The sequence below is a fragment of the Archocentrus centrarchus genome, chromosome 23 (assembly GCF_007364275.1).
Source record: "Archocentrus centrarchus isolate MPI-CPG fArcCen1 chromosome 23, fArcCen1, whole genome shotgun sequence".
Taxonomy (NCBI): Eukaryota; Metazoa; Chordata; class Actinopteri; order Cichliformes; family Cichlidae; genus Archocentrus; species Archocentrus centrarchus.
This window is the reverse complement of record NC_044368.1, coordinates 11,542,244-11,554,701: the sequence shown is the minus strand read 5'-3', so window position 1 is coordinate 11,554,701 and position 12,458 is coordinate 11,542,244. Positions and strand designations below refer to the sequence as shown.

At 40.3% G+C, this 12,458-nt stretch overlaps 1 protein-coding gene across 2 annotated transcripts in view; it reads right to left on the bottom strand.

Moving 5' to 3' along the window:
* Positions 1-12,458, bottom strand: part of plxna4 (plexin A4) — a 243,784-nt gene that overhangs the window by 210,588 nt on the left and 20,738 nt on the right. The window contains exons 1-2 of one of the 2 annotated variants that reach the window (XM_030720670.1): positions 8,828-8,876; positions 6,956-8,304 (exon numbers count right to left, since the gene is read on the bottom strand). In XM_030720670.1, the coding sequence (XP_030576530.1) occupies positions 6,956-8,304; positions 8,828-8,861 (1,383 nt within the window). In that variant the 5' untranslated portion in view covers positions 8,862-8,876. Of the gene's footprint in view, positions 1-6,955; positions 8,305-8,827; positions 8,877-12,458 lie in introns of those variants that run through there. The other variant, XM_030720671.1, reaches the window with a different exon arrangement.

The following is a 12,458-nucleotide window of genomic DNA, read 5'->3' as shown; positions in this document are numbered from 1 at the left end:
TCCAGTGCTGGATCTGAAGCATTTGACCCTCAGTTTTTGAGAGATTGCACAGGTATCGCACACAGCAGCTCTGATTACAGGTACTACAGCTTGTTCTATGCCTTCTGATTATAGCCATTTCCACTGATTTTCAGTTGATCACTGATCTTCCTATCCTATCCTTTCCATCACTGTGAAGTCTCAAAATCAACATCATCATCAGATTTCTTTTTACACTTATTTTCCACTGGGAACCATTACGCAGGCATATAGATAGACAAAGGTACAAAACTGAGGAGTCTGGTGTGAGCAGGTTCTATAGCTAAGTTGTTTTACTCTCTGCATTTGTTAGAAGTAACTGCTGCATTTCAGAATAATATACACTGTAGTCCATTGAGGGAACATGGGTTTTAGGAACTTTCCAACATTAAAATGGATCATTTTGATATTGAAATGTAATCAATGGGGCTTACGCACATCTGTTTTTTGTTTTTTTCTTCTTGATGTGACATCATCCTTTACAGATCTGTGCACTTACAGAATCCAAAATGCAAAATGATGGAGAGAGTTAGTATACATTAATATTAAAACACATGCTGATGCTAATGCACATATTAGGCTGAATGCATGCTTGCTGAGTTGTGCCAGAAACAAAGTTGATTTATTTGTGTGTTCTGCTGGCAGGTTTCAATAGGAGGAGGCAGGCTTTGATAAACTGGTGATATTTTGTAAATTCATGTTTGTGGATGCTTGCACCTGCCAACTGTTAGCTGAGCAGTTACAGATAATAAATATTGGTTAGGGAAAACAATCAAATCAGGAGCTAACGAAACAGCATGACAATTTTGGAATGAAACTGAGATATCATTAAAGCAGAGCCAGAAGTGAGAGAAGGTGGAGGAACATCAGAGCCTAAATAAAATGGAGAAGTGGGGTGTGGGGGGTGGGGGGGGTGGGTTCACAAATTAAAGCAGGAGCTGAAAAAATAAAAAATAAAAAAAATCACTGAATATCATGAGATAGGTGCTTCAGATAACTCCCTAATCCATGTTTTCCTTTTCACTATGCACTGGTGGAAAATCATTTTCTTTCTGGAATGATTAATGTGGGGGGGATTATTTTTTACTCAAAACTGGATTTGAAAAAGTCTGCAAGTATTACCGACAGCAGGCAGCGTATGATGTCTAACTAGTTACAGCCACTGCAATCCAGCGCAGCAGCTACATTTGCTGATTTCACTTGTGGTCGTTTGCATGGACATGTTAAAGTTGTAATGATCAGTCCCAATAAAAAGGTGTTACTTGTAAGTTTGTGATAGTCAAAATAAGTAGGGTGGCTCAGTGGTTAGTACTGCTGCCTCACAGCAAGAAGGTCCTGGGTTCATTCTGCCTTTGAAACGCATCAGATTACTGCTGCCCGGCTTAAGTAAATATTGGCTATTGAATTTAATTAGTTTTTGTTTGCACTGCATTGTGAAGGTGTTAATTAAAGGTGAGTCCTTAATAGAAGGACCCATTTTGAATAAAATGCACTTTTTTGTCTAGAGGGGAGAGTAGAGTGGTTACAGAGAAAGCTGTCAATGGAAGGATAAATGAAGACCATGTCAGCTATAATGTGTGTGCATGTCTGCATGTCATATCAAATATTTCCATAATAAGTATATCTATATTTTATTCTTTTCATCTGCCCATTCTGAAAGATCGTTTCTAGACAAACAACACCTCATGTTTTTGTTTTTTTTCCTTAACCATTTTAACTGGTTAGTGGTCTGTTTTGCACATTTTAAATATTTGCTGGGGAAATCTGAGAAAAGGTAGTGGGGGAAGGAGCAGACAGAAAAGTTTTAGACAATAAGAGGAAAAAAAAAAATCAAAGCAGGTAAAAGAACTGAAAGTTCGCAGTTCAGTCAGCATTTTCAGGCAGAGGCCAGCCAGCATAGAAGATGGTGAAAGCAGCTAGAGACACTTGTTTAATCACAGAATAATGATATTGTGATGGATTCTGACCTTTAGCAAGTGGTATCATGTATGGAGATTTAATTAGTGAGACAGCCAGCAAGCAGGATAGCGGATATGTGGATAGAGTGGGGTGAAGTGGGGAGTGGGGAGGGGGTTGCAGTCTGGATGTCCTTAATGAATCTGCTAGCCCTTCCCTTCCAGAGGATGTGGCCCAGACTGACTCATCAGCAGCAGGACCAGCCAATAACTGATTAAGCTCCGCAATCAGACAGAGGGATGAAGATGACCAGCACAGGAGACATCATTCAAAGGCTGGTCAAACACAGAACAAAACCGAAGAGAGAAAAGTCGATAATGTGAAAAGTGAGCGTGGGGGTAAGATGGAGAATGCAATATTGCAAGAGTTCCTTTCAAGTGAAGAATGAAACAAGGGAGCGATGAGCACACGTGTCGGGGGACTACGAGGGAGATCAAGAAAAAGACTAAAGGAAACAGCAGCGGCCGAGTAGAATAATCTAATTAATTGGAGTGAATTCAGAATGTGAAGTCGATAGCACATGACAAATGTGAAAGAATAGCCCGTGGCATGTTAGTTAATGACATGTAATTAATGATCATTAGCAAAAGGGATAAGAGGATGACCGTGGCCTGCCAGTGAGTTACAGACGACCTTGTGCTTTTCTCATCCATGTTTGGAGGGTATTTCTGCGATTGTGGAAAGCACTGTAAGGGGAAATAAAGGAGATCTGGGTAGAAACTCAAAGACAATGAGACAAAGCAATGGTGGTAAGTATTTTTATACGGGGGACAGGCAAAAGGAGAGTGGCATATGAAGTGAACAATAAGTCAAGGATGAGAGAACAGAGCAGAGAGTGAATTTACTGCAATCCCTCTGCTTTGTTGCTCTGTTTTTTTTTCTGCTGACACAGTGATGGGAACAGGAAGAGGGGTTTTTTTTATAGGTCACATGCCATTTCACTATGATCTATGGATGCAGGCCCTTTGCAGACTTATACTGTTGAGCACGCATTATGTGGCTCAGCCAAGCATGGCCATTTGGGGTAGAAAGGAAGCACCCCACATGCACACACGCATACACACACACACACACACAAACACTTTCTAAAGCTCTCTTGCCCTTGTCGTAGATTTCTTTCTTCTCTTCTTTTCCTCTCTTTTGAATTTTTCTCATTACAACATAAAGCTTCTTAAAAATGGCATAGGGCATCAAAGGACAGTTTTTTTATGAATGTATGTTATCATATGCTATAACATATTCTAAAGTTATTTAACATTTGTGAGTACAATGTGATGCTACTATATAAATAGTGCTACTAGTACTGACTGGATTTTGTGGTCATGACTGTGATGTATCTTTTCTGGCATAGAAAGTGGTTAGGTTTATCCACACTGGCTGAGAGCGCATTTCATCCATATCAAAAATGTGTGTGTGTGTGTGTGTGTGTGTGTGTGTGTGTGTGTGTGTGTGTGTGTGTGTGTGTGTGTGTGTGTGTGTGTGTGTGTGTGTGTGTGTGTGTCAATGTGTTCACAGTGGTCCATACAGCCAGACTACTCTAATGAGCCTTGGGGCTGCTCATCCTCTCCCTAATTGGAGGAAAAACACATCATGTTCGAAATACGACAGCATTTGAAAGGGAAAAAAAGTATATGAGAAAGCGAGAAACAGGGAACATAGCGTGTGAGAAAGAGGAAGACTGAATGATGAAGAGGGCAAGATAAAGGGGCAAACTCTTAATACATGGCTCCTTCTCATCCAAGTTCCCTCTAACAGTAATGACCAACATCGTGACATGCAGGCCACCACAGGAAAAAAAAAATTGCTACAATTGAAGGAAGAAGTGACATTTTTGTTCCCACTGGCTTGTTTGAAATGATCTCCTTTTAGAAAAGACCAGAATTATTTGGGGATTTTTTTTCCCCCCTCAAAAGCTGCTGCTTTCTCTGTTGCAAGAAGACACTGACCAGTGCCAATTATAATTAACAATATCCAAGCTCAGAAAATATTTCTAGCAAAAAAAGAAAGTGGGTCTGTCAACACTCCAAGCAACTGAGGCACTGTTTAAATGACACATAAATGTTTAAATTATTGATTTTGAACTCAACTTCTGTTACACTTAAAAAGGAATTAATAGTATCTAAAATGGCACCTGCTTTAATTCTTCATTTAATTGATTCAACAAGGTGCTGGAAACATTCCTTAGAGATTTTAGTTCATATTGACATGATAGCATCACACAGTTATTGCATATTTGACAAATGCATATCCATGATGCAATGCTCCTGTTCCACCATATCCCAAAGGTGCTCTATTGGATTGAAATCTGGTAACAGTGGAGGCCATTTGAGATGATCTGAGCTTTGTGACATGGCGTGTTGTCCTGCCAGAAGCAGCAGTCAGAAGATGGGTACACTGGAGTCATAAAGGGATGGACATGGTCAGCAACAATACAGAGGCAGGCTGTGACATTTAAACTATGCTCAAATGTTCTCCACACAATTACACCTCCACCAGCAGCCTAAACCAGATCCATTCTTTCATGTTGTTCTTGGCAAATTCTGACCCTACTATCAAAATACTGTAGCAGAAATCGAGCCTCATCAAACATGTTCCAATCTTCTTTTGTTCGAATTTGGTGAGTTGCGTGAACTGTAGCCTCAGTTTCCTTAGCTGACAGGAGTGGCACTCAGTGTGGTCTTCAGCTGCTGAAGCCCATCTACTTGTACATCTGTAAGTCTTATACATGCCACATTCAAAGTCAGGTAAATCACCTTTCTTCCCCCATTCTGATACTCTTGTCATCTTGGCCATGTCTATCTGTAATGAGTTGCTGCCATCTGATTGACTGATAAGATATTGTTATTCACAAGCAGTTGACCAGGTGTACCTAACAAAGCAGCCGGTCTCAAATCTGAGTTGTATATTTTATCCAAAAATGACTGTTAATGTATCTATTAAGTCAATAAAACTTTTTTTTTCAGGAGAAAAAAGGGAAAAAGGGTGAGGCCAAGTAAAACAAAAAGACTGTAGTTTTTCGTACATAAGTATTTATGTGTGCTTCTGTGTGTGTTAGTATACTAGGAGCCTGAGCTCCCTATTGTAAACCCAAGGAATGCACCAATTAGAATGGATATGAGCAAAGAATTTCAGCTATGTTTCTGAGCATATCTGAGCCATTTCTCTCCCTGTCATGCATCATATAATGCAGCAAGGACCTAATCTGGAACTAATAATCAACAATTCATAAAAATGAGCCACAGGATATTACAAGATACGCCATCAATCACAGGTAACAGCGTTAAGTGAAAGTTTGTTTACAACTGTATAACTTTATTAATCTGTGATTCATCTGCATGTTGTGTGTATATACATTTTAGTAGGATTGTTTAAGTCTGTCCAGCTGATCGAGATTTAACTAAATCTATTAGTAAGTATATCACATAAGATTCTAAGCTTTGCCGTTACTTTATTAGAAGTAACGGCTTTAAAAGCCTCCATTTCCATTTCTCCCGTAGCCACACTCAAATGTGGCTGCACATGTGTGTGTATGTGTGTCACAGCTCATCTATCTCCTGCAGAGTCCACCGTCACTTGTTCAGCAGGGTCTAATTTATGCGCTGGTGGTGGCGCATGCTGAAATGGCATCATTTCTCAGCGCTAACCCCTGTGTGCTCCCTCACACTTCCTTTCCCTGCTGACAGCTCCACCCTAGGCATGATTTATCAGGCCCTCAAGCAGCAGACAAAGGTGCCCTGGCACGTGTGCTGTGCCACAGAGGGATTAATAGATAAACACAGTGATTCCAAAGCCAAACACAAGAGAGGGTCAACTTCATAATGTCTCGATGTAGTGCATGACTAAGGTCAAAACAATATGGTCTGGCTAGAAAGACGAAACAGTTTATGTTCCTTAGATGAGACTATGTTGAATGTGTATGCATGTAAAGTTAAAAGAGTTGAAAAATGGTCCAAGCAAAAAAGATAAAACCTTATTGCTTTTTACTATTAATTTAATTTGCTGGTAAATATTTGTATTTTGAGTGTTTCTCAGTCCTGTTATATACAACTACAGAACATGCTTCTTTTGGTCTAAATATAGGAAAAAAATATTTTTTTGCAACCTTCAAGAATACTCTTTGATCTAGATTTTTTTTTTTTTTAAACAGAAATCTTTAGTTTGTTCTTCCTTAACCCATTATTTACACCCTGTTAAAAAGAAAACTTGGCAAGTGAGCACATGATTTATTTAGCAATGCTTGCCATGTAGCAAAAGATTACAAAAGCACTCTTGTAAAGGTAATTTTCAGTTTCTTCAGGTTCGTAGCCAATATTAATAGTGTAATAGGAGATCAGGAAAAATGCATGAAACAGCCTTGTCTGCTTGTGAAGGTGGTCTAAACATGTAACAGCCAATTTAACCTTGTTTTTTTATGTGCACAAAGTGAGAAATCAAATGAACTGAATCACTGAATTTGTAATGCTGTTATGGAGAATGGAATTATGGTAATTTGGCTGAGCATTCAGCTGCATTGTTTAAAGGGCGAGTGGATTAAAAGAGGCAGTGGATGGTTAACATCTCATCGTAATGGGATGGAGCGTGAACCCACCCAAGAACACAGATTTTGTGAAGCCCTCCCACAGTGCACCCAGTCTCATTATAGTAACACAGGATAAAGCATTCGAAGCTCACTTTTCCTTAAAGGTAGTCACCTGTAATATTCTTCAAAAGGAAAGTAATGACAACAAGAAATAATCAGGGTTTTGCTTTTCTTCAAACAGTTTTATGCTCTTTTACTAAAAAGGGGTTTGATCAATGGGACTGAAATGTTTGAAAGCTAATGTTCTGGACAGGATTACAGCACTGGATGCCATAATGCGGCATATAAAGCAGTTTGTACTTGTGTGAGTACAGTATGCGTGGAATAATTTTCTATCTGCATCTCATTGTTATTAAACCTGGTGCACCTACAAAAGTCAGTGTGTGCTATAGTGGTGCCTACCGCACTGCTGCAGGGAATATCTTTGACTTTCAGCCAAGCCAGGTCCAGCGTGCCCTCTCCCTTGTAGCAGGACTGTAGCCTTTCCTTGATTTTCTCATTGATCTTGCGCAGAGAGAAAACACACAGTGCAGAATCCTGGGAGGCCTGGCGTGGACGCCTCTTCTGGCCTTTTGAGAATACAGCAAACAAGACATCATCATCCGGTGCCACATCTAGTGAGCGTGCCAGGATAGCACCAGCTTTTGACAGGTAGGCCGCCTCAAGTAATCGGTACTCCACGTTGCCGCTAATGCATCCAACAGGCACCTCCACATAGGAGTTGAATGCAGTGTCTGCCTTGCAGAGGCGGACTATCTTAGAAGTGTAGACCTGTTCTCGACCAGTAGAAGAGGATCCAGTGGTCGGTCCACCTCCCATTTCAGGTTGCAAAGTCAGAAAGTAGACAAAGTTCCCACTGGCAAAGCCATAAATGTAGTATATGTCAAAGTCTGGGATGACAGTGAAGGTATCTGAAGGGATTTTAATCATAGAGGCCACAAACTCATCGTGGAAGACATATGCAAACATGCCATCCTCCTCGGAGTTTCTGGCCAACTTTCGACTAGAGATGGTAGGGAAGTACTCTGGCTTGCCGTCCACTGCTGTGGCTACAAACAGCATGTCTGGAGAGGCATTGCCATAAGAAACAATGACACCAAATACAGAGCCACTCTCATTAACACCAGAGAGGTAGTGTTCCTTCTTGTGGAAGGGCTCTCCTAGTTTAAATAGGTCATCTAGACGGAGGATTTTACAAATGCCCTGGTAGAGACTGCCACAAGCCAGCAGCCGGTTCTCCCGATAGTCCATCAAAAGCATCTTGTTGACATTGTTAGTGAGCGTCAGTGGCTCACTGCAGGGTTGGACAATTCGTGGTGGATAACATTTGCGATTGTCTTCATCTGGACCGGTCTCGTGGGACTTTTGGACTTCTAAGTTTGGGGACAGTTTGTATATGCGATTGACGGCTCCCAAATAAACATTACCATTGCGATAGTCCACAGCCAGGTGATTAAATGTCCACTCGGGATTCTCTGCATGAAATGATGAATACTCCTCCTCCTGAAGCAACGCTGTGATCACTTGGGAGCCAGCACTATGAGTTTGTGGAGCTTGCACCACTGTTTGTGATGTCACAGGAAGCACCAGACTAGATAGGAAGCAGCATAGAAAGAAATAGGTCCGTATCCTAGCGAAGGACATCATGGCTGCACTGAGGGGGGGACTGGCGAGGAGAGGGACAGAGGCACAATCCAGTACTGTTGGCCTATCAGGATCAAGCCTCTCTGGAGATGGGAGACATCGTGTATCTAAAGAGAAAAGAGATGAAAATCCAGTGAAAACCAGCAACATGAACACTTACATTACCATCAAAACATTGTCTTCAAATCAACTGTCACATTGTGTTGATAGTTATTATATGCTAATTTTAACTGGCACAGATAGGCCAGAACATCTTAATGAGTAAAACAGGTGAAGAGGCCATACATCTGAGACTCCAGAGCAATTTATAATTGGCAAAGAAATGGGCTAAACATAAAAAAAAAAGAATTGAGGCTGAGGTGCTGCAGTGTTCTAAAAAGCTAGAGCGTAGACACAGCTCAGGCCAGTAGGATCAGTCAGTAGGAGGGGGGACAGAGAAGAGAAGTAACGCATCGTCTCAGAGGAGGTGATCACGACGGTTCTGCACCATCTCTCTGCATGGAACCCTGCCCCTTTCCACCCCTCCCTGCTTTTCTGCTCCAACCGCCATGCACCTAATTGATTCTCTCCTTGGAGTAGCAATTTGCATGCTTTGGCGATTTCTCTTTTTTTCCCAATAGGGCAGCTCACCTGCTGACACTGCTTGCAGAGAGTAAAGGACCATCTTTCCCTCTTTAACGTTCCTACACATACACACACACACACACACACACGCATTCACACACAAATGGCCAAAAAAAAGGTACAATTAGGAAAGAAATGCAAGTGGTTGCAGAAAATAAGCTTCCCTGTGGTCCTCAGGTCATTTGCACACGCAGCCATAACAAACACATACACACTACATGATATCAAACAATAATGAAAGCAATGTATGTAGTAGGTAGAGCTGTTATAGCTATACTGTCAAAGCACTCAGCACGCATTAAGACACAGATTATCAAAGAAAAAAACAGCATTTCCTGGAGACATGGTGGTCCCCTATGTTTGTTCACTACACCTGACTCCAGTGGTAAGCTGGGTATTATGACTAGTGATAAATACAACAACAAAGTCATGCAGCTAAAATTACAACTTGTATTAAACTTCACAATAATAGCTCCACAGTGTAGTGGTTCGATCCCAGGAGGAGACATAAGTCCCTTTGGGGTTGTGTCAGAAAGGCCATTCAGCATAAAAATCTGCCAAATCAAAACATTCAGAGCTGCCTGCTGTGGTGATCCCCTTGTAAATAAGGGAACAGCTGAAAGTAGCTTTACTAAACTCCACAATATTGTAATAAAAAAAGAATAAAGCATTATGTTTTTCTAGCATACACCAATTTTGGTACCAAGAGTTTTAGGGAGCTGAGAATGATAAAGCAACACATAAAAAAAAAAAAAAAAAGCACAAGAAATAACATCTTTTCTTATCATGTTCAATTTATAACAATCTGTGTGCTGCTGTGTGAGAGATACTGAGCGAAGACAAGAAAACCTCTTGACGTGTCACTCACAGTGAAGTTGAAGTAAAATGCGAGCGCTTGTCTGTCACACTTAATGCACATCTTCTGCTGTAAGAAAGACAGGTTTACTGAGCAATGATGTAGCTGCGCTCATTACAAAGTTTTTCAAATGAAGGTAAAAAAAGTTTCAATATCAGCTGCGCTGCCAGAAAACATTGTTATAAGAACTGACAAATGACTTTTCCAACATGTTATTTTAGCATCACACTGCTGCTATAAATTTGCAGACTTTAAAATCAATATTTCTCTTTGGAGGTCTTTTCCTATAAGATCATTATGGACACTTGAATGCATAAACGATAGTGTTAACCTACATTATCTTGCCACGGATCTCATTCTAAGTCCATATTCAAGCAATCATATTGTAAGTCATGGTGGTGTAAAATGCAACCTCACTGCAATCTCACCAATCTCCCCTCTATCTCCTGGCAGGAAGAGAGTGAAGAGCAGAACCTTTCAGCTCATGATAAGAGGACCAGAGAGGGTGATGAAAATGATAAAAACTGATACAGAGAAGTGGCATGGCTTCAGATGTGTGTGCAAAGAGCAATCATTACCATAGGTATGACAAAGACATAAGACGGGACAGTGAAATAAGTGACTGAGGGAGGGACATGCTTAAAAAGTCACTGTGCAATAAATATACATTTAGAGACACGCATAACAGATGTAGAGTGACAAACACTGCACAGTCAACAAAAGTGATATCTTAAAATAAAAATGTGGCATTTTGAAGAGGAATAAATAAGAATTGTACCATTAACAGATTCCATAAATTTGAATTTCTGTGCTGAAAGGTCTCCATTATTTTTTATTAAAAAAGATGGAGCAAGTGCAAGAAACACCAGAGAGTTAAAGCTACTCGTATTTAAGGAGTGACAACAGGGAAGAAATCCCATAATGCTCCTCTAAAAATAAGAGGGGGTTGTGTTTTAATCACATATATGGTGGTCAGGCATAAAAAAAAATAATTTTTTTTTAAAAGTGTTCCTCTGAAATTCCCAGGCAATTTTATTCTACAGCTATAAACATATAAACAGACAGAATGGAAGGAGGGAAACTGAAAGGTGACTAAAAGGGCGGAAAAAAAGAGTATGAAACATAGTGAGAGACAAGAGGGAGAGGCTGTTATATCACTTCACATCTATCATGAGTAAGAACAATACCACATTCACACACAGTGAAGGCTGACAGTAGTTTCCATTTAGATAGAAATTAAGAGTTTTACAGGCAAAACAAAATACTGAAAAGGAAAAAAAAATCCTCCTTATTAGCTGTACCCTACGATAACAATGTGTACCACAAAAATCTGCTGCTGAAATACAATCACACTCACTGACAGGTGGGACAACTTTGTTTAGGTGCTATCTGTGAATACCTGCTGATGATCAAGGTCCATTAATTAAACCTTACTTTAGTTCTGAGGCTTTATATGTCAAACACACACACACACACATACACACACATACTGATATTGTTACCACAGTTTATCTTTCTCCAGTTTTGTGCCATAATGTCTGACTTTTCCCTCGCCTACTCTGTATGCACACTTATTGAACTCAAGTACAACAGGTGGTAAAAAGAATGAGAAGCAATTATGTTTAAGAACAAGTGCAAATTACTCCATGACAGCAATAACTTCTTCTCACCTGTTATGCTTGCATTGCTAAATCAAATGTGTTACATCTACGGATAAGCAAGCAAATGCAGCAGATAGGATGAGAAAAGATCAAGGAGGTTTGAAGTTATGTGACCTAATTGCGTGTCTGGCTGCTCTAGGCTAGCTGCCGTGTACAATTACACCACAAATATAAGTAAAAATAGCGCGCGCACACACACACACACACTCACACCCAATCACACATTCACAGCTCCATAGACATCAAAAAATGTTAAAGAATTCATGATCAACACTCTTTCTCCAAAACACACTTCCAGTAACGCTGAAGCTGTGGGCAAAAACAACACTGCGTGTGTGCGCCTGTGTTTGTGTGCATTATCTCCATCTGTGAAACTCAGATGATGATAATGCATGTCTCCATTTTCTCACTTTGCTTTGCTTTTAAAAGCTGTCAGAAGCCAGCCAGAAGAAATAGCGATAACTGTAAAACAACAACCTAAAAGGGAAGGCATACCAAAAACTGTCATTTACATTACATTTATACATCTTCACAACTTAATTGTGGTATCTTGTTTTCAGGAAAGACTGTTGAATGAGGAGATGAAAGAGGAGAGAGGAATCAGAAAAGCAGTGACGAGGCTTCTCGGTACGTGCGCATCCTTGTCACGACTACACATCAACAATATGCAGGTAGAAAAAAAAAACCTGTCATCTGGTTCGGAAGAACGGCACATGAAAGTTCTCAAACAAGCCACAGATAACCAGCTCAAGTCTCAACTAGCTCAAAGTAGAGATGCACCAATATATTGACCAAGCATCAATATCAGCTATTCTCAACCCTGTTTAGCTGAAATTTTGTGTCACGTCAATTTGCAAGCACAGGGAGAACATGCCAGCTCCACACAAGGCTCTAGCCTGGATTTGAACCCAGGACCTTCTTGATGTGACAATAGCACCGTTCTGTGCAATTAGTTAACATATAGCAATGAAAATTTCATTTTCACTGGGGAATAGATAAGCAGAAAACCAAAATAAAACTAACATTCATCATATCAGCCCACAATCAGTGCATCCCTCGTTAAAAATCCCCCTATTTCACTGAAAGTATTTTGATGATGCAAAGCTAATTTCAGGGACAG